General features: G+C 39.3%; 1 protein-coding gene across 8 annotated transcripts in view; it reads left to right on the top strand.

Annotated features, from left to right (window-relative positions):
* Positions 1-20293, top strand: part of LOC102084908 (protein ELYS) — a 41367-nt gene that overhangs the window by 7207 nt on the left and 13867 nt on the right. For 6 of the 8 annotated variants that reach the window (XM_065057931.1, XM_065057935.1, XM_065057934.1 and 3 more), the window contains exons 5-28: positions 3474-3654; positions 4424-4631; positions 4804-4920; positions 5718-5802; positions 6481-6631; positions 7603-7735; positions 7824-8005; positions 8474-8535; positions 9471-9599; positions 11020-11110; positions 11211-11300; positions 11459-11599; positions 12359-12463; positions 12997-13090; positions 14060-14183; positions 14299-14355; positions 15383-15529; positions 16087-16274; positions 16446-16590; positions 16684-16815; positions 17935-18082; positions 18169-18319; positions 18853-18960; positions 19372-19567. In XM_065057931.1, the coding sequence (XP_064914003.1) occupies positions 3474-3654; positions 4424-4631; positions 4804-4920; positions 5718-5802; positions 6481-6631; positions 7603-7735; positions 7824-8005; positions 8474-8535; positions 9471-9599; positions 11020-11110; positions 11211-11300; positions 11459-11599; positions 12359-12463; positions 12997-13090; positions 14060-14183; positions 14299-14355; positions 15383-15529; positions 16087-16274; positions 16446-16590; positions 16684-16815; positions 17935-18082; positions 18169-18319; positions 18853-18960; positions 19372-19567 (3165 nt within the window). The remainder of the gene's footprint in view (positions 1-3473; positions 3655-4423; positions 4632-4803; positions 4921-5717; positions 5803-6480; positions 6632-7602; positions 7736-7823; positions 8006-8473; positions 8536-9470; positions 9600-11019; positions 11111-11210; positions 11301-11458; positions 11600-12358; positions 12464-12996; positions 13091-14059; positions 14184-14298; positions 14356-15382; positions 15530-16086; positions 16275-16445; positions 16591-16683; positions 16816-17934; positions 18083-18168; positions 18320-18852; positions 18961-19371; positions 19568-20293) is intronic. The other 2 variants (XM_065057937.1, XM_065057936.1) reach the window with 1 other exon arrangement.

The raw sequence follows: 20293 nt of genomic DNA, 5'->3' as shown, positions 1-20293 counted from the left end.
TAGAGCACATAGTTGCCTAATTCTCCACTTTCACAAAAAGACAAAGAGAAGGAAAAGAAAGCAAAGAAACCCCACCCTTCAGAGTGTCTGTAACATACATCTCCTAAATGCTTGGTTTCTGTCACAAAGACTGTCTTTTAGCTGTCTCAGACTTCCCTGGTTGTGCTGTAAATGGCTTGGACACATTCCCATGATGTCATAGTCTCATTCTCTTCATGTAAACAACGAATCAGCAGAAGTTAGTAGAACGTATGTCTTTATTGCCTTAGAATCTGTAACAACTAAATACTTACTTATTACTCAGTTTTCTGTGATGTGATTAGGTTTGACTCGCTGAACTACAGGTGGAGTTTTGTTTGTCATGCTACAGTGCCATTACTAGTAGAAAGCATGTGTATTGTGATAATTTCTAAAGCTATGAGTTGAGTTGGTGCTCTTCTGTGTCAGTTTGCTGATCATCTTGATGAATCTTAGAGTTTTAGCTGGAAAGACAAGCTGTGTGCTGACATAAGCATGTAATCAATAACTAAATTATGTCTGTGAAAAATGACATGGCTTTGTTAAGCGCTATTACTTAATAAGTGTGCTGGGAATAGGAAAAGGAAAGATTAAGAAGCAACATGCCACATCCTGAATCTATGTCTACAGAAGTGATTTGAAATAGACTGTAGTTATAACTATCAGCTGTATTATTAATTTTATTCTTAGTAATAGTAGGGTGTTTTACTACAGGGTGTTTCAAAAAGATGGACCCAGTTTCAAAGCAGTATGTTTTATGATGGCAACATGTTACAGTTCATGGTGGCACAAAAACACAATCTCAACTTGCGGAGCGTAATGTCAGGGGTTCTTGGGGGGCCAAGACTGTAGTGACAAGTCTTGGGATTCCCTGCGACCTATCCAATGTTGAGTAAGTGTGTCTATCTTTTGGAGACACCCTTTATACCCCTCAAATATGAATGATTCAGGAGAAAATATGAAGAAACCTTGGGGGGAAGAGCTGGCTGTTGTGTGATGAAGGTTATGAATTTTGGAATAAAGCCAAAGCTTATCTGAATTTTAGCTCTTATTCCCTGAGTGCTGTTGATTACAAGTGTGCTTGGTCTGTTGCTTTCATCTGACTTCCTATCTTTTTGCTGTTAGATTAGTTAGGTCAGTATAGACAGGACACAGGTCTTGCTAATTGGACTGTTAATTTGTAAGTGGTGAGTGGGAGTAAGGGTAAGGAAAAACAAGTACATAAAACTTTCACTTGGTCATTGTCTGTATGTTTTGAACTTATTCTGTCACTCATATGTCCAAGTAATACATTACATAATCCGTGTTTTTAACGTGCCTGAACATTTCTTTGATTTTCACACTAATTATTTTTAGAAGTAAAATGCAGAGCTGTTGTTAACATCACTTTACGCAGTTTTTGTTGTTACTATTTTAAGGCTTTAATGAGCACTTCAATGGATGGAATCTTTTCTGTGTGGGTATATGTTTGTGGACAACTAAGTAGTAAAAGATTAACATGAACTTAGAGTAACTCTGGTCCAAGATGTGAAGCCATTAGTGTATTAATACAGTATATTTGTAGTGACTGTCTGCCTGCCTTCTACTGTAAGAGTAGATGTGTAGTCATTCAGAGAGTAAAGGAATGAGTTAAAAATACCAAACTCAGAAGCTTAGAAAGAATTTTGCCTTTTTTTTTTTTGTGGGATCCTGCCTCTACTTGCCCTCTGGATATACGTGTGAAATGCAGCAGAAAAGGTAAAGTGTTGATGCAGTATTATTTGAATTGGATTCTAGTAAAAGCAAATCTGAACAAAACCCATTAATGAAATTAAATTGGTTTATAATAGTTGTATGTTTCAGAATTCTTTAATGGTATTTTCACAAATATTCCTGTTTGTATGAGGCAGAAGGGCAGCATTCAGATTCAGTGAGCTGAGAAAAGTTTTCTTTGTTCATTCCCAGAATGAGCTGGCAGTAGTCTAAGAGAATATGAAAAGCCAATGCATAGTGCAGTGGAAAAATACGCAGTTGCAGGAGCTTCTATGGGGAAAATGGAAGTGTTAAAACTGGGAAACATTTGGACAACAAAAAAAATCTCAGAAGACAAAGTTAGATGCAACACTTGAACTTTGGCTGATTCTGCAGCAAGATATGTACAGTTGTTCTGTTTTCCTCATAAGGGTCATCAAGACTTGGCAAAGAGAGAATTTGAATAATCAAAATTCTTTTGATAGCCCTTTGAGTAGCAGAGAAGATTGGAATTTTTATTCCATTTATAGGAAGACTGGAAAATAATGCTGTCTAAATTACTGTAGGTTCTTTAAAGATTGGAATTCTCGTGAGCAAGATGAAAGGTAAATTCTGTAGTGGATTGCCAGGCAGCATAGTGATAGCAAGTGCTTGATGGGGAAGAGAGAAACCTTTGGGGCCTAGGGGCTTGGTTATTTTTGCCCACCTCTGTGGCTAAAATAAAAAACACAAAGCACTGGATCCCCTTATGATGTTCACTTATTTGTTCTATTTTCCTGTAAAAGTTTGTTGCTCGTGTAAAGCTTCCTGTCTTCATTGTGTTGCCTTTTGTAAGAAGGCTGAACGATGGCCCATGTTGTTTTGTTACCTGGCTGTAGTGCAGGAATGTCCGTGTGCTGTGTCCCTGCCCTGGCAGTCAGTGCTGTCCTGGGCTGTGCTGCAGCGTGTGCGGAAGGGTCTGGCTGCACCTTGCGATCCAGTTGCACAGGGGCTGCTCCGCGTGTGAGAGAGCCAGGTGTGCTTCTTCCTCAGCTGGAGTTGGCTTTTGATCTAACAAGCTGCTGTTCCTTTTGCTGTTGTTTTAGGCTGGCTTTTGAAATCCTTGTTAACATTGATTAAGGTGCTGGTGTGCATGAAAAGTTGTTTTTTTTTTTTTTTTTTTTTTTAATAATCCAGTATCTCCCTTGGTCACTTTCTAAAGATCTTTCATTCCCATGGAAATGGTTTGTCCACCATGCAGCTTGAGCGCTGCCTGGTTTGACTTGCAGCCAGGATTTATTGTGATACCTGTTTGGCAGAGAAGGCACAGACTGATGGGCTGTGAGCAGTGGGAGAGCTGGATTTAGTTTTGTCCTTCTTTCTTTCTGAAGTCCCTTCCATAGAATGAAGTTTCCTGCCAATAACAGACTTTGTATATTTTCTTAGGGTTAGTTATTCCTAAGTAGGAAATGGAAATTGGTAAGCTGTAATAGTAGAATGCACCATTTACACTGCAATTGAGTTCAAAAACTGTAAGAAATCTAGAAAATGGAAGGCAGTAACAGATTTTTGAACAGTTCACACCTTGTTTTTTCTTGATATGATTGGAAACAATGTTTTGGTTTTGAGCTTTATGCTCTGTGTTTACTTTCTTGTTTCTGATGTGCTAGTTCTGGCTTCACTTGTGAGTGATTTCTGTTTAGCCTGTCAAACAGCTTAAGCATTAACTTGTGGGTTTCCTGCAGGTAACTGCTATAGAGCCCATAACTAATCATGGAGGAGCCAGTGTGAGCACTCAGCACCTGCACCAAGGTCTGCGCTGGCTCTTTGGAGTGGCTGCAGTGGCTACAGATGTGGGTCATCTCCTCCTGGTTGACCTTTGTTTGGATGATTTGTCTTGCAGTCAGAATGAAATAGAAGCATCAGGTAAGCTTGTAGTTTTCCACCTAGAATTTAAAAGTAAGAAAGCTCCTGTCTTTTAAATGGCCAATATGCACCCCACACTGAAGATACTGGTGTGCAGGCATTTATGTCAAGTGATTACAGGTGGCAGTTGACCTTGTATAGTCCTGACCTCTGCTTCAAACTGTGAGTGGCTTAGTACTCCTTCTAATGTCCTAAATGCCCGTTTCCCACCAAGTTCCCTGTGTCACTCTGATTCTTGCCAGCCAGGTGTAGGAATTTGACCACCTGAGTCAGTTCAGCTGCCTGGGAGGAAATTTTGTCAGGATTGCCCTCTTTCTTGAGAATGTTCTGCTGCTGCTGTTAGTGGCCTTGGGGCAAATTTTAGGCTTGTTTTTTAAAATTAACATGACGTGTCAAAAATAGTGCATTTGGGTGAATAAAATCTCTAATTTGTTTATTCAGACTGCATCCACTGGTTCAGCTGTTCCATCAATAGCTTCAGGAGTTGAGGTCACTTCAAATAGCTCTATCATGAGGCCCATACTCTTGCTTTACAGAGTCCTAGAAGAATTTATCTGTGAAGGTTACACTGTTACTTGGCTTTGAAATGCGAGTGACAACATCTGTCTGATCTGGGTTTTCTTCTGTTCTTTGCATACAAGCAAAATGGACATACCCATTTACACAACACTTTTTTTGCTATTTAACCTGGGATGGTTGAATTAGATTATATGTCTTGTCACCTAAACGGCATAACACATTGATTTATTACCTGGTTTTGTGTGTGTAGATCTAGAAGTTGTCACAAGAATTCCTGCTGAAGTTCCACAAAGGAGAGAAACTGTGACCAGAGAAGGGAGACATCTGTCCTTTCAATTACAAAATCCTTCAGGAACATCAATACCAACCCTGTGCTACATAAGCAGAAGCAATCAGCTGGCTGTGGGTTTTTCAGATGGCTACCTGTCCCTCTGGAATATGAAAACTTTGAAGAGGGAGTAAGTAGGTCTTGACACTTGGCCATGCCTGGAGGGGCATGGTTCTCAGTTTTTTTCTGAAAAAAGTATATTAACTTTTTCAGGGGCTGAAATTTTGCGTATCATCTTGGAATATTTAGAAATACTCCCCTCCCTGACCTTTTTTTGTTTTGTTTAAAAAAAATACTTGTAGGTACCATTCCCAGCTTGAAGGAGGAAGGATTCCTGTCTATGCCATTACTTTTCAAGAGCCCGAGAATGATCCTCGGAATTGTTGCTACTTGTGGGCTGTTCAGTCTACACAGGAAAGGTGAATAAAAGCTTACTATAAGCCACTGATGTATTTTGCTTTCCGTTTGTTCACATACAGTTAGGACATGTATATTTGTTTTGTTTGTTTAGCAGTGGAGGATATTTTCTCAGGTACTGAAGTTGTTAAGCTTACAGTGTGGTTTTTACAGGGTTGAACAGATCTAGGACAGTAAAGGCACTGATAAAAGAGCTCTCTGACCCTAAAGAAGGGTGATGACAGTGTTGCTGATTCCCTGGTGCCAACTTCAGCAGCCTTTGGAGCCTTCATGTTCAGTTCCCCTGGGAGAAAGGAATCCCTGTTCAGCAGAAAACTCAAGGGTTTCCTGCTGGTCTGAAGAATCAAACCAGTATGTGGAAGGGTGCAGTGTGTGCAAGACAGGGACTGGAACTTTGTTGGGAAGGGAAGGGGAGAAAGACCTCTCTCTTTGAGCATCAGCAAGTTGTTTAATCAGCTCAGCTGTTCACAAAGTGGCAATTGTTTTAAGTTTGACTTTACAGCAGTTTTGATTGAGAGCTCTTCACTGTGAAGAACTATTTCCAACAATGTTTAGGCCATACAAGGTGTTAAAGCTTTCAAATGGTATGGGTAGCATTTGCCCCTGAAGCTGCTAGTGTCACATCACCTCCTTTTTGGTTTAATGGCTGAATGTGACCAATTATCATGTTTTGGGAAGTGGTGTTATCCTTTTCAGCAAGAGCATGCCATTAAGAAGTTTCAGTCAAGATCTAATAAAATGAGAATGAGGACTATAAAGCAGCTTTGTACTCAAATTTTATAATTGCTTCCTTTTTCAGTGAAGGCGATGTTGTGAGTTTGCATCTGTTGCAGTTAGCATTTGGTGACAGAAAGCGCTTGGCATCAGGACAAGTCCTGTATGAGGTAAGACGTGCATGTATGTGGAAAGAAGAAAAAGGTCATTTTTCTCTGAGTATCAGTTAAGTTGGCAAGGGTCATATTTACCATCCAAATTCAGAGATGAGAAAAAAAAAAAAATCTTTTGCCAAATCTTCTTGGGCATGGCCTTTGTGCACACTTTTTGAAAACAAGTTGTACAACTTTATGCTGCAGAATTTTGTGTTTGAACTTGATTCAGGATGTTCTGCACATGGATGTCCTCTCGTTATGTGCAATTTTCTTAGCTGCTGCAATGCCATGGCTACTCCAGCTTCATCTGTTTTGTAATGAAGGCATGAAACAAAGAGCTTTGCCTGCATATGCATCACAGTATCTCCTTGGAGATATGTATTTAGCTTTGTAAAGAAACCTTGATGTTGCAAGGAATTCTGCAGCACATGTTTAGAACTGGATGATGTCAGGGAAATGCTAAATTTGGAAAACATGCAAAGCCTTTACAGCCCAGCTTACCCATTACGATTTCATGCCTCATTCTCTCGCGTGTCAGATGCAGTTTCTATTTGCCATTGGAAAGAAGCTCACAGGAAATATACATGTATAGCATGCATATTATATTGGATATACACATTCTTTCACATTTAGGTATAATGTACGTTTTTATGTCAAAACGACCTTTTCTCTCTTCTTTTATTTTTTAACCAGGGTCTGGAATACTGTGACGAAAGGTACAGTTTAGATGTCACGGGTGGAATCTTTCCCTTGAGAGGGCAGACCACCAATACCAGGTTACTCAGCTGTCAAACTGTAGAAAAATTTCGCAACCATGTTGACAGAGAGGACAGCATTAATGAAGGTTTGTTTTGATGCCTGTGTTTGGTTATTCTAAAAGAAATGGATTTGAAATCTAAGCAGTGAATGCTGTTCTGTACCCACTGCCTGAAAGTCTTATCCATTGAGTGCACCCTTGGATGACACCAAGTTGGGCAGGAGTCTTGATCTGCTTGGGGGTAGGATGGCCATACAGAAGTATCTGGGCCAGCTGGCTTGATGGGCTGGGTCCAATTGTATAAGGTTTAACAAGGCCCAGCACTGGGTCCCGCATTTGTGTCAGAACAACCCCAGGCAGCGCTACAGGCTCAGGGAAGAGTGGTTGTAAAGTTGCCCCATGGAAAAGCGCCTGGGGGTGTTGACAGTCAGCTGCATATGAGCCAGCAGTGTGCCCAGGTGGCCAAAAGGCCAACAGCATCTTGGCTTGTGTCAGAAACAGTGTGGCCAGCAGGACTAGGGAAGGGACCGTCCCCCTGTACTTGGCTATGGTGAAGCCGCACTTCAAATACTGTGTTCAGTTTTGGGCCCCTCACTACAGGGAGAGTTGCTTGAGCGTGCTCAAGCGTGTCCAAAGAAGAGCAATGAAGCTGGCTGTCAGGCATTGGAACAGGCTGCCCAGGGTAGTGGTGGAGTCACCGTCCCTGCAGGTGTTTAAAAGATGTGTAGATATGGCGCTTAGGGACATGGTTTAGTGGTGGACTTGGCAGTGTCAGGTTTACAGTTGGGCTCAATGATCAAGGGGTCTCTTTCAACCTAAATGATTCTATGAAACTGCAATCCACCTGTCCATTTTTCCTCTCTGATAAGTCCTTACACCTGGAAGTTCTTATCACAGCGATGTTTGTTATTTTGTGGATTTTTTTAATTGTTCTTAGTAAAGGTTATGTTTCCTGAGGGATATACCAGAACTCAGCCAAAACAGAAAGTGATGTTTTAACAATACCAGGTATGTGATATTTTTGCTACAAATAAGGAACAATGTCTTGTCTTCTACAGCAATCTCTCCTGACACCAGTGTATCGATCTTCAGTTGGCAAGTGAATACCTATGGTCAGGGAAAACCATCTACTTATTTGGGTGTGTTTGACATCAATCGCTGGTATCATGCTCAAATGCCAGATTCACTAAGGTAGATTTTTGATAAGGTTGTTTTCAATATCTGTGCAAATAATGCATGTGACAGTCAGCGTTTAGCCCAGGGTCTTTTTTTCTTTAAGGCCAGAAGAATTCCTTGTTGATTGCCCCTATTTTGCATTGTGGTCACTGGATGCTGTAGTAAGCATGACTTCTCCAAACCTCATTTTGGATATTCTGGTACATGAGCGGAGCCTAAGTCGGGGAGTTCCTCCTTCTTATCCACCACCTGAGCAGTTTTTTAATCCAAGCACCTATAATTTTGGTGAGTATTTCACTGCTTTTAGTAGTGATGAGCTAAGCTGATATCAAATGCCAGTTATTTGTTTTCCTGTTCTTTACTTGTCACTCAAAAACCAAGCCAAAAAATCCCAACCCCCTAAAAACCCAACTCAGATTACATTGTACAAATGAAGTATTTAATATAGTGAAACATAGCTGAGAGTCTGCTGCGTTTAGGGTTTTGTGCTTTTGTAATGTAGCCTGTGCAGGGATGATATTTATCAAATGAAAGGACTTTGAACTGAAGCTCTAAGCACAGCACCCCAGCAGGAGTAGAGAGAGAATTTCTACACACAGTAATGATTATTTTAGAAGAAGTTTGTAAGTAATCTGATGAAGGAAATAGCTACTTAGTTATATATTTTCAGATACTGCTGTTTAAAAAATGTGAGCTGGTCAGAACAGAACTGTGAGAGTACAGAATGTTGTCAAATCTTTGTTGTTTCTGCAGATGGTACGTGCTTGCTGAACTCCGGAGTTGTTCACATGACTTGCACTGGCGTCCAGAAGGAGGTGATCTTTTGCTGCATCTTTATTGAGAATGTCAAGAGATGTACCTGTTCTAAGTTTTCTGTTGCACTGCTCTCAGTGCAGTAGTTCATGCTCGTCCTGCCCAGCTACTCACATAATTGCAATCGTATCCTGCCAGTTTTGTGCAGTTGGTCATGTTTGAGGTCTGCACTTGGGACTGCAGAAGTACCCTTGTCTGCTGTTGAAGCACAACCAGGGATTGAAGGTCTAGAAAGGAATACAACATTGCTCTAGGAGCAAGAACAAAAACGTGGAAGTTAGGGAAAGCTGTTCCTTCTTTATTACCCATCAGTCAAACTGCCTGCCTGGTCCTGAGTTAGGGTTTTGATCTCTGATTCACTTGAAAAGGCAGGACAGAATGGAGAAAATGAAAAATTATTTGAGTGTTTGAGAAGAAATTAATTTTTTTTTCTCCCAAACTTGACAGAATTATAACTTCCTAGGCACTGCACAGATTGTGACAAATAATTTTGAATTAAGTTTCAGCTCACTAAATATTTCCAACGTAAATGAGCTTCTCCACAAACAGGCATAGAAAGGGTCTTCCAAAGTGTGGTTTAAAGCTGTGTGTTAGTTTTAGTTTGTATATAATGTCTTTTGTGTCAGTCCTGAAGGAAAAAGAACAGCCTGTGTATGGACAGAAAAGTTAGACAATCCTTAATTAAGCATTGCAAGGGCTGACCTTTTGTTTTACAGGAGTTTCTTTTTTTAAACTGTAACTGTTGGCTTGGTTGCCATCTTTAAGACTCTCCATAGTCCTGCTTACTCAGATTGCTAACCTACAGCATCCTTCTGATGCAAGCTTTCTGGCAGTTTCAGTGAACATTTCTATTACTATTTCTCTTTGTGGTTATCCAGAACCTTAGTGATTGGATAAGAATGCTGTCTAAATCTGTGGGTTTTGATTGATGTTTCAGACCTTGAATTTTCTAAAGAGATCTGGTCCTTCAATAAGTGAAGCCATTCACGAGAGCTACAATAGGTGTCTTGTAGCTGGCCTGCTGTCTCCAAGACTAGTTGATGTCCAGCCATCCAGCTTGAGTCAGGTGAGTGCACATCAGGGAATCCAGGTCAAACGCATCGAGCTTGTCTGGCAGGGCATTAGAGGCTGATGCCTCTAGATCATCTGATTTTCATATTATTTGGAAGTTGCATTGAAATAGAGATCACTGACTTGATTTAGCAAAAGTGAGTGTTCTTAGATCCAAACAACTGAGCTTGACAGGGACCAGGCCTCTTAGATCTGTCTTGAGAGACCCATCTGCTGATTCCGTGCCACAGATGTGCACAAGGAAGCGTGCAGATGATCAGCGAGTCGTTGTGCAGTGGAGCAGTGAGTAGGAAAGGGAGAGCAGTCTCCCCAGTGCCCTCATCTTCCTGTCTACTGGATTCTTCACCAGATTTGTGGAAGTGAGTTAGGGCAGATGATGCTTCTACCCAGTGTGGCAGCTAAAAGATATCTCTTGGCAATTTGGTTGAGCCCACAGCCTGATGTAGGCTCTTACACTCAAATCAGGTATTTTGATGTCAGCTGCAGTTCCTGAATTGTGACTATATCATTTAGAGTCTTGTTCTGCATTTGAGCAGACATTTTTTTTGAATGTTACAGAGTTATGGTCAAAGAGCATGGTTTAGAGTTTTGTTTGCCATTGTAAAATAGTATTATGTGTGTTTCTTTGTCTGAAACCAGTGTTAAGAAAAAGGTTGGAAATATCACGTGTATTCTGATGTGTAGAAATCACACTGAATGTAATGAATTTACTACAAAGGGAAAGATACTTTTCAAGGTGTTTAAAAAAACAAACCAACCAAAGTTCTTGCTTGGTTGGTTGTTTTGGTTTGGTGGTTTTTATGAAAGATAGTTTAACCTGAAAGGCATACCTGGGCATTATTCTTCTATAGGATTGCCACCACATTATAATACAGTACTTGAACAGCCTAGAATTTAAACTTATTAGAATTTACATGCTTCACTTGTGTCATTTTAGAAAATTACTACTTAATGTTTTGTGTGTCAGACCTGCTTCATGTCTTCGTAGTCTAGAAAGCTCCTTGACCTTAGTGCCCCTGTTTCCATGCAAGCATGGCAGATTTGTATTTGTTCTGTCCCCTTTGTGCATTCCTGCTGACAAACTTATATCTACATAGTGCCTCTTGGGTATTACCAGAGGATGTTACTGAAATTATTAGAGGGAACTCAGCAAGTTGAGACTATGATGCAGAGACATGCGAATAAAGATTTGAAGTAGCTTTCAGTGAGCTGAAATATCAAAGGAAAAGTTCTGCGTGTTGCTCAGACTAGTGAGCAGTTCAGCCTGTGGCTAAATGAAGAAGAATGTGGAATTAGTTGCATGTCTACTATTTGACTTTGAGATGTCTGAATGAGTATGCAGTTAGAAACAAACACCGCTGATGGTTCAGATATTATAAGTATGTAAGATTCTCATTTTATTTTGTCCTGTTTAGGAGGAGCAGTTGGAAGCGATATTGTCAGCTGCAGTCCAGACAGGATCCTTAGAACTTCTGACTGGATGCATTAAACATTGGACATCAGAAGGTAACACTTCTTACATTGTTTTTATGTGATAGATTTATTTTTTTTTTTTTTTTATTTTGAAATTGTTGATTCATTTCTTCTTTGTTTTCTTTCTTTAAAGAACAGCCAAGTTCTGCTGCTAACTTACGGTTTGTTCTGCAGTGGACATGGAACAAAGTGATCTATACAAAAGCTGAATTTGACCAAATATGTGAGTATTAGTGTAGTCATTCTGCACATATATAGTCATTCTAAATGAGCTTATTCAGTAATCTGCCAGTATACAATATTGCTTACAGTTTTTTAAGGGTACTTTGAAACTCTGAAATTGCTTTATAGGCTAATGATCTAATATTTATTCTTGTACAGGTGTTCCGCTGTTTGATGGCTCTTGCAACTTCATTGACCCACAGGCATTACAGTCTCTTCAGCACTGCCAGTTGCTTTTGAGCAACCTTAGCACAGTCTTAAACTGTTTTCTAACGGAAGCACAAGAGCTTACTGAAAAAGGTTTGTAATAATATGTCTACATCTTTGGTATGCTTGGATTTGTAATTATGCTTGGGTTGTAACTGTGAAAACATGAGCTTTTGTTGGTTTTGATGACTGGAAGACAGTCACATTCAGCTGGGAGAGAGAAGGGGCTCAAGTCTGAGAAGCTGAGACCACCCCTTAATATGCACTGAGTTCAGGGAAACAGGTTGTGGTGGAGTTCTTGCAAGTGGGTCAGGGAGGCTACATTCAGCAAGAAGCTGTGTAACCACCTGGGCTGAAATTACAGCAATTGAATGTGGTAAAGCTGAAAATTGTTCTTTTTAATTCTTAGCTAGGAGTTTACAAGTGCATGCAAATATTGTATTGCAAATTATTAAAATCAGGAATCATAAATGAGTAACTTGTCAAGTAAATTACATTAGTTTCTATAGCTTTTTATATTGCCATATTGAGGGAAACTAAAGAATATCTGTTTGCTGTAGTAAAAACCTCTGCTACATGAAAAACAGTTGTCTTATTCATGAGGGCATTTAAGAGTTCAGGCTGTTTTTATTATTCTTATTTGAACCTTTAGTGAATCTAGTTCTTTGTACAGTTTGCTTTTTGGTGGTGACTGTGTTTTTTTTTCTTCAACTAAGAAGGTGATAACAGAGTGTAAAATGCCAAGACAAAGTTTTCTGCCATGTTAATTCAAGACTTTCTATTTAATCTGATGGAGTTTTGTAAAAACTAAAGGAATTGCATAACACAAATCATCTTATGCCTTTTTTTCAGGTTTTGCAGATTTGACAAACAAGCACATGGTCACCAGCCTCATTTCCTTGTATGCACAAGTGGTCGCCTGGTTTTGTCGATCCAGTCTCCTTCCAGAGGGTTTAGGTAAGCATCAGCTCTCATACATTGATAACAGTACAACATCCAGTACGTGATTGGTATGAACACAAACTTAACTGTGCTTTTGTAAACGTTTTGCTGTGAACAAGTCATGTTTTTCAGTGTCAGTGCATGCTGGAGGTCTGCTGGTAAAATTGAGAGGTAACTGTTTTTTCAAGTAGTGTAGAATACTGCAAGCAGTTTTTTTCCTGGATGTTTTTAGAAAGAGCAATAAGCCTCTGTCTTCAAGGAGCTGCTCTTGTGAACAGCTTTTTTTTAAATGATGAACTTACACTTGCACTGCTGTTTGGAATGCTACGACGATTGTAAACTTGAAATGGCACTTGAGAAGAAATTGAGTCTCATCTCTCACATCTCTTTGGGCAAAGGCAGAAACAGAATTGGCTTCTTTTGAAGTTGGAGGCTTGCCTGTGTTTCTTGATGCTTAGATTGTACAAGTGTCTGTCTTTTTAGTCAAATATTTTGGTTTAAACATAGGACATTACATCTATAACTTGCTTTTACTTTCTTGCCTGTAGATGATGATATGCATTTGTCTAGACCTTTCTACAATTATCCCCTGATTCAGAACTACTATACTGCTCATCGACAGAAACTTGAGCGTTTATCACGGTAAGAATTACAGGAAAACTCTAGAAAACTTCCGGTGCAAATTCAGAAGAAGAAGTGAATGGCGTTCATATCCACAGTTGTATTGGCTACATTTAATGCCTTTGCAGGCAATCCTCTTCAGTGATGCCCATGCTCTGTTTAACACAGAGGTTACTTTCCTGCGTTAAAGTGTGTATATGTACCTCTGCTTATACCATTTGTTGGTGTGGCAGTTGCACACACCCCGGATAAGGTCCAGAGCTCTCAAGAGGACAGCTGATGGCTTTTATCACCTTTTGTACCCCACTGTATTGGCCTAAATCTCCTACTCACAAATACATTTGTGTAATTGAATAACATAGTCTGAATTCCAGGTAGGTGGCACACCTTGCGCTGTCCTGGCTATTGGATCAAAGTCACTTGCTCATGTAAACTCTTTTCTGGACTGGTTTACTAACGTGCAGCTGATATGTCTTGGATTAGATGACAATAGATTTTTCTTTGCAAATGATACTGAAAAGTAGAGGAAGACATAAAGAAGCTTAGACTATGGCACTGCAAACGAGATGCTGCAATACGAGTTAATATAGAAGCTGCAGTGTATTCGGTGTTGACTTAAAGTTCATACTGCATAGCTGCTCAACTTACATACAGCATCAAGCTCCTTAGAAGCATTACAACATCTAGTCCTCTAGTGTGCTGCTTCTGCTTTTTGTCATCAGGAGATTAAGGGGTAGCATCACAGCAGAAGATGATGATGGGCTTTAGGAGATTGTGATTTTTTAGAAGTTCAGCCATCCCTAATTGAAATGGCATGTGTATAGAAACGTAAATGCTGCTGCATTTCACGTCATCATCATGTTTTTGTATGTTTGTTACTTCTTGGACTCGTGAGCTTTTTTTTTGGTGTTGTCTGGAGGAAACATGTTACATGGAAAGGCTGGAATTAGTGTTTGGTTCTGTCCAAATTCTTGGTACCTTTTGTTGCAGAGGAAAATGGGATTCTGACTGCTTGATGATCGATGGACTGGTTTCCCAGTTAGGAGACCAAGTTGAGAGGTTGTGGCAGAGAGATGAAGGAGGAACTGGGAAATATCCACCTGCTAGTTTACATGTGAGTGTTCTGCTCTCTGGAAACAACAATAAACAACAACCAACCCCTCCAAACCCCACCCAAAAGCCAACAATTTAGGAAATACAGGAGGTTTTAAAAAACTTTTTCATTTCAGGCACTGCTGGATGTCTATTTGCTAGAAGGCGTTGAAGAAAGCTACAAACATGCAATTGTATCCTTTGTAATTATTTTTATTACACTTTCAGTACAGGCACATAAATATTCTTACATGTTTGTCACCTGTGTGTCTCAGACCATTTTCAGTTAATGCTTCAAACACAATGCAAGTGAAAACATTTAGTTCAGAATGGAATCATAGACTGGGGCATTGGTTCAGGTCTTTGTACTGTGTAATTTTTATGATTTTTAAAATTTTTTTGCAAAGACTCTTCTGATACGATTGAACAGGGTTCCTGAAATGTTAAAGATAAAAAGCCCCTTTAGTCTTAAATTTTTTTAAGCACCCCTTAGAAGCAGGCTTGTCAATGGCAAATGGCTGCTTACTAGAATGATCCACTACCAGGGGCTGCTTCACAGCTAAGGGATTTCTAACGGTGCTTTACCAGGACGTGATTTTTGCTGAAATATCCCTTCTCCAGAGGGAAATTATCCCTTTTCTGAGAGAGGAAGATATTTAAAAACTGCTACCCTGGAACCATCCTCTGAGAGTATGGCCCTAAAAAGGGATGTCAGAACGAGAAAATGACACTACCAATGAGTGATCCACATAGCGGTCTAAACCCAGTTTTAATCATTGACAGCTAAGTTGTGTTGTAAGGATTCCATAGTTTACATTGATTTATACACTCTGAAATGAGGGAAAAACCCAGACAACTGTAGGATCTGTTTTTGATAATGAAGCACTGGATGTTCAGATGTGTTGAACGTCCAGCTGGTAGCTCCACTGACTAAAGAGGGAGCCTGAGTTTATAGGGGAAGCAGTTAAATATATAAGTTTACCTTTCTGAATGCCTTAGAGAAATCAAAGACTAGTTTTGCTGATTTATCCAGAATGCAATTTTCTGCTTAGGACATGACTGTCTTCAGGTTATAACAGCTTAAATGGCAAGACTAAGACACTTGTATTCTCTGCCTCCTACCACTTTTATATTCTTATTTCATTGTGTCTTTTCTAAGTGCAATGTGATATATTTTTTGTCTTACAAATTTATTTGCCTTAATTAGATACTTGATACCAGACGATTTACTTGCTGCTGGATATCATGCATTCCTTTCCAAATAAGACAGAAACTTCAATTGACTCCTTTCCAACTGCCTTTGCTATCCCTTGGGGTCTTGTTAAGCTTATTCAAGGTTTTTGGCTTCTAGATCACAATGACTATGAAGTAAGTATGTTACAGTTTAATAACACACGCATTGTAATACAAAGCTGTCATCTGTCAAATGATTTAAAAAAATTTGGTGCTTAGAAAAAGCATTAGAATAATATTTTGTATTAGTGTTATGACATTTTCAGCAATAAATTATGATGTGAAATTTTGTTTTAACTACTTTGATAGGAAATTAACTAAACCAAAGAAGGCATCACTGCTGATAATGCTTGATATTTGAATTTTCAGAACCATCTGTTTAGGTTATTTTCAGCAGAGCAGTTTGTTTTAGGTACTTTGCTTTTTATAAAAAGTGATGTTTTTATATGGAGATTTGATTAACCTAGAGAAGTGTGAATTGCTCCTTTTAAAACACTCACTTCGTTCTGCATGGCTATCTCCATTTTTTTTTCTGCACTAACTTAAGATTTTTAGTTATATCATGTATCAAGTATTTCATTAGTTGGTCATATAAGTTCATTTAACACACCCTTACTTAAGAAACTTTTGACTATTTTTGCTGCATGTGTGTATGTGTATCTCTTAACAAAGCTGATCTCTACCTACCACAGAGTGCACTGGCCCTGCTCTTTCATCCAGCTACAATCAAAAGTGTGTCATGGCAACATATGAGAGTTCTTCAGTCCCTCATGTGCCAGGGAGAGCACAGGCGAGCGCTCAGATACATCCAGATGATGAAGCCACCAGTGTCAAGCAGCAGTGAAGTGCGGCTTTTCCTCACCGTGCTGTTGTCCAATAGGTAAAGAAATACATCCCACTGCTTGGCCTTCAAGTCTTGTGAAAGGTGGAGAACAAATAATACCAGTCACAACCACCTACACTTCCTTTAAACTTTGAACACAATAGTTTTGGGGCATCCTTTTGGTTATACCATTTGTATTCCTTTATATCTCAAATAAATGAATTTCAGGTGCCTGGTGGAGGCTTGGGATCTGTTGCAGCAACATACCACCAAGTTAAATATCGAAGAGCTGTTAAAACACATGTATGAAATCTGTCAGGAGATGGGCCTAATGGAAGACTTGCTGAAGCTGCCTTTCACAGAGACTGAACAAGTAAGTGTGGACAAGGAAAAAGTCATAATCACCTCTTTGAAAAGAGAAGAGGCAGAATCCTACTAGATTTTTGCAATGCGTTATTTCTCACAGGAGTGTTTGGAGAAGTTTCTACAGACCAATGCTGGTGTCCAGAGTCGTGAATTTCTTTTAGTCCACCATCTGCAGCGTGCCAACTATATCCCAGCACTACAGTTGCATCAGTCAATGAAGGTTAATCCTACGGTAAGCGTTAAAGTTCTGTCAAGTGTGCAAGCTTCAGTTAGGTGTTACTAATGGGTTTTGGTAGTAGTCACTAACAATCCTGCTTTGTGTTTTGTACCCTTCTTTGAACAACTAGGAATAAGTTTCTACACCTAAGTTACCTCTGAACCTAAAAGTTGAACAAAATATTATTGACCATGGTTGACTCGACTTAAAATAATTCGTTTGCGTGTGAGGAATAACTATATATTTTCTCTCTTAGTCAATCTTATAATTCAGTTATTCAGATACGTATGTCATGTAAGGTTTAGATTACTGGAAGTTGTTTGTGTCACTCCTTTCTGTGGAACGAAGAGTATATTGTATGCCATCTCTTGTATCTTGCTTGCAAATGTATTTTTTTAGCTGAGAGCAGTCAGAAAGCCAAAAATTCAAAATTTGTTTGGTATTCTTCCCTGCCCCCCCCTTTTTTTTTTTTAATTTCCTCAAATTCCTGACCTTTCATGTTACCACTTTTATGACAGAAATCCATATCTAGCTTCTATTTCTCAGAACAGCCAGATCAGATTTGGTGTTCTGTGAACGTCTGTTATGACTCTGTGATGCACTTGCTGTTTTCCGGAACCATAGGTTTCCAGTGAATCAAACTTATAAGGTGGTTTTGGAACTTTTTGGTCCCTATTATCTGAAAACTCATCCAGCCAGGTGTGTGTAGGTGGCTTTCACTTACTCATGCTAATATCCACATCATATTGTCCAAGGTAATTTGCAGATGCCCTGTACATTCAGTCACTTCAGACATTGGTGTTTCAGGAAAAACAAGGCACACCTGCTATTGTATAAGCTGTTTGAAAAGTACAGGTGATAACACGTGTATCACAATAAGGTTCTGCAGAGTGCCAGAACTGTTTTCACTTAAAGGTGAGGGTTCTGTTATTATTCCCATCTGCCTTTCACTTCACTAAAAATACCAGGTGAAGCTGGTGTGAGTTGATGGGTAGAACTTGTTGCTGCTCTGGGCAGGGCATGGATTTGTCTCTAAGGGAAATGTAGCCACTACTTAGAAATAACACAGATAGTTCTGTGCAATGAACACCTTGTAATTAGTTAACTTCTTGCTTTACGCTTTTCATTCATCAGAATGACCGTGATCCTCACCTAAGAGAGAGAGCCGTTGCCAGAAATTCTATATTAGACCAATATGGCAAGATCCTTCCTAGAGTTCAAAGGAAGTTGGCAGTAGAGAGAGCTAAGCCTTACTGTTTGCATTCATCAGTCCTAAGAGAAGGTAAGTTTTAAGGGGGGAAATATGGTGGATGACTGACCATCACTTTGGTTACACAAGGCTGATACGTTTTCCTTCTTGCTTTCCAGTCTCCAGACCAAAGCCATTATCAACAGTAACCAAACAAACCAGTGCAGGAAATGTGCATACACGAGCAACTTTCATCAGTAATGTGTTGTCCAAAATTGGAGAAGTGTGGGTAGGAAATGAGCAGAAACCCAGTTTCTCACAATATGATAGGTAAGCAGCCTTAAACAAAGTTTAGTTGAGCTACAAGTTTGGAGAGAGAGAGGAAAATCCATTGGAATGATGTCAGTGTTTTGGAGGGAAAGTGCACCTGAAGGGAGCTTTGGTTGGCATTTTTGCACATACAATGTAAAGTCTTCAAGAGTCAAAACATTGTAACTAATACTTGGGGGGAAAGTTTTTCTACTATGATAATCTTATTTATGCAAATACATATATTTACATTATGGTCAGTGTGTTTACAGTATGTCAGATAGCTGAAACTAAAATTATGATTGCCATCAAGCTATTTGTTTGCAGGGTTTGACAGACTTGATTGTGTGATCAAACACGAATCTTTTACTGCTTTCTGCCCAGTTTCGGCTTATTTCTACCTCTATTTAAAGAGAAACAGAATTATAAACAGCGGAAAAGAAGCTAGTAGTTCTCTGATTTTCCTACAGGTGGTATGGTCAAATAAACTAGAATTCTGGGATGTTTGGAATTCTGGGGAATGAAAGTCAGTGAAATTTTCCTTTCAATTCCAGTCCTAGAGTTACAGAACCACCAGTCCTGACACACCCTATCCCTGATGCAGAGTTGCCCGGTGCATTTATTGGGACACCAGCTACAAAATTTTCACAAAAATGTTCCAGGTAGAGTAGTTTTACAGAATGAATATTTCCAAAAGGTGTTGCTTGTTCTGTGCGTGTATGTTTGTGTATGTGTGTGTGTGTACTTCGTGTTGTCATAGTGTTTTATCGACATTTAGTTTGGTATCTATTTAAGAAAAGGTCAATTCAGGGACACAACTAAATGGAGAATTTGAAGTCCTTGCACTGAAATGTAGATAAATTTTCTTCCGACGTTAGAATGACGTCACTGGTGCAATATAAGAGAAAATACCTGTAACTTGTTCATAGGCCTGATAACGTTACCCCAACAATGAGGATTCACCTGCATTTCTTGTTCAATTGATTGGTTTTTCTTCTGTATCATCTCAGATTTCTGTAATGCAGTAGGGTTTTTATATTTATTTTCATATTCCCAATTGTGTCTCTTAACAGATTGCTGGATTTGGTGGTTCATCCTGTTCCTTCATGTTCTGCAGCACAGGGTGGTTGCTGGCAGGCACCATGTGGAGCTTCTGCTTCATTCATGGCATCCAGCCCCTTGAAATCAGATCTGCACAGTTCCATCTCACAAAGGAACTTTTCAGGAGCATCACAACTGAATCTGCTAGAGACTCCTCTTGTTGTTAAGGTTTGTAACTTAAGAAGACAGGAAGAACCAAGCAAACCGAAAGCCTGTAAACTGCATTTAAAATGAAAGTACTGAAGTGTTATATCACAAACACTGTGGGATTGACATTGTGGAGTATTTTCAGTATCATGTGGTTATTGTAGCTACAGACCTTTTGGAAGCAGCACATTGGGAACCATCTTGAAGAGTTTAGTTCAAAGCTAGTTGCAGTATGCATGTAGTCCCATAGGTTTATGCAATACACTTGCTTTTATTGCATGGAACAAAGGAAGTTAAAATTAGACTTTTCAATACACTTGAAGATAAAATTTGTATCTTGACCATCTCATATAAGTGCTCAATAGCTCTGTATAATTTGTGTTGCATATCTAGAAGCAAGAATGTATTTGCTTCAGTTTCTTAATCTGGTCAAGTGAACGACAACCAATTTATGTCAGTTAAGTGATGTCAGCCAGTGACGGCTTTTTGCCGGAATTTCAGTTACTAATTGTATTCAACTATATTTCCATTCACTGCCATCAAACAAAGTCTCTTCATGCAAGAAAATAACACTTGACCTACCTTGTTGGTGCTGTTCTTTTTGCCTTTGCATATCTGAACAAAGTATTTCTCTGTCTGAATTATAACCTTCTGCTTATTAAATATGGTCCGTATCATTAAGTTAGTTTCGTTGTCCTCCTTTTAAGCTGTCAAATCTTTTTTGAGCAGAGGTAAGACCACCTACAT

This window comes from Columba livia, chromosome 3, assembly GCF_036013475.1.
Source record: "Columba livia isolate bColLiv1 breed racing homer chromosome 3, bColLiv1.pat.W.v2, whole genome shotgun sequence".
Taxonomy (NCBI): domain Eukaryota; kingdom Metazoa; phylum Chordata; class Aves; order Columbiformes; family Columbidae; genus Columba; species Columba livia.
Note: the sequence above shows the minus strand (reverse complement) of the source record. Positions and strands in the feature narration are given on the sequence as shown.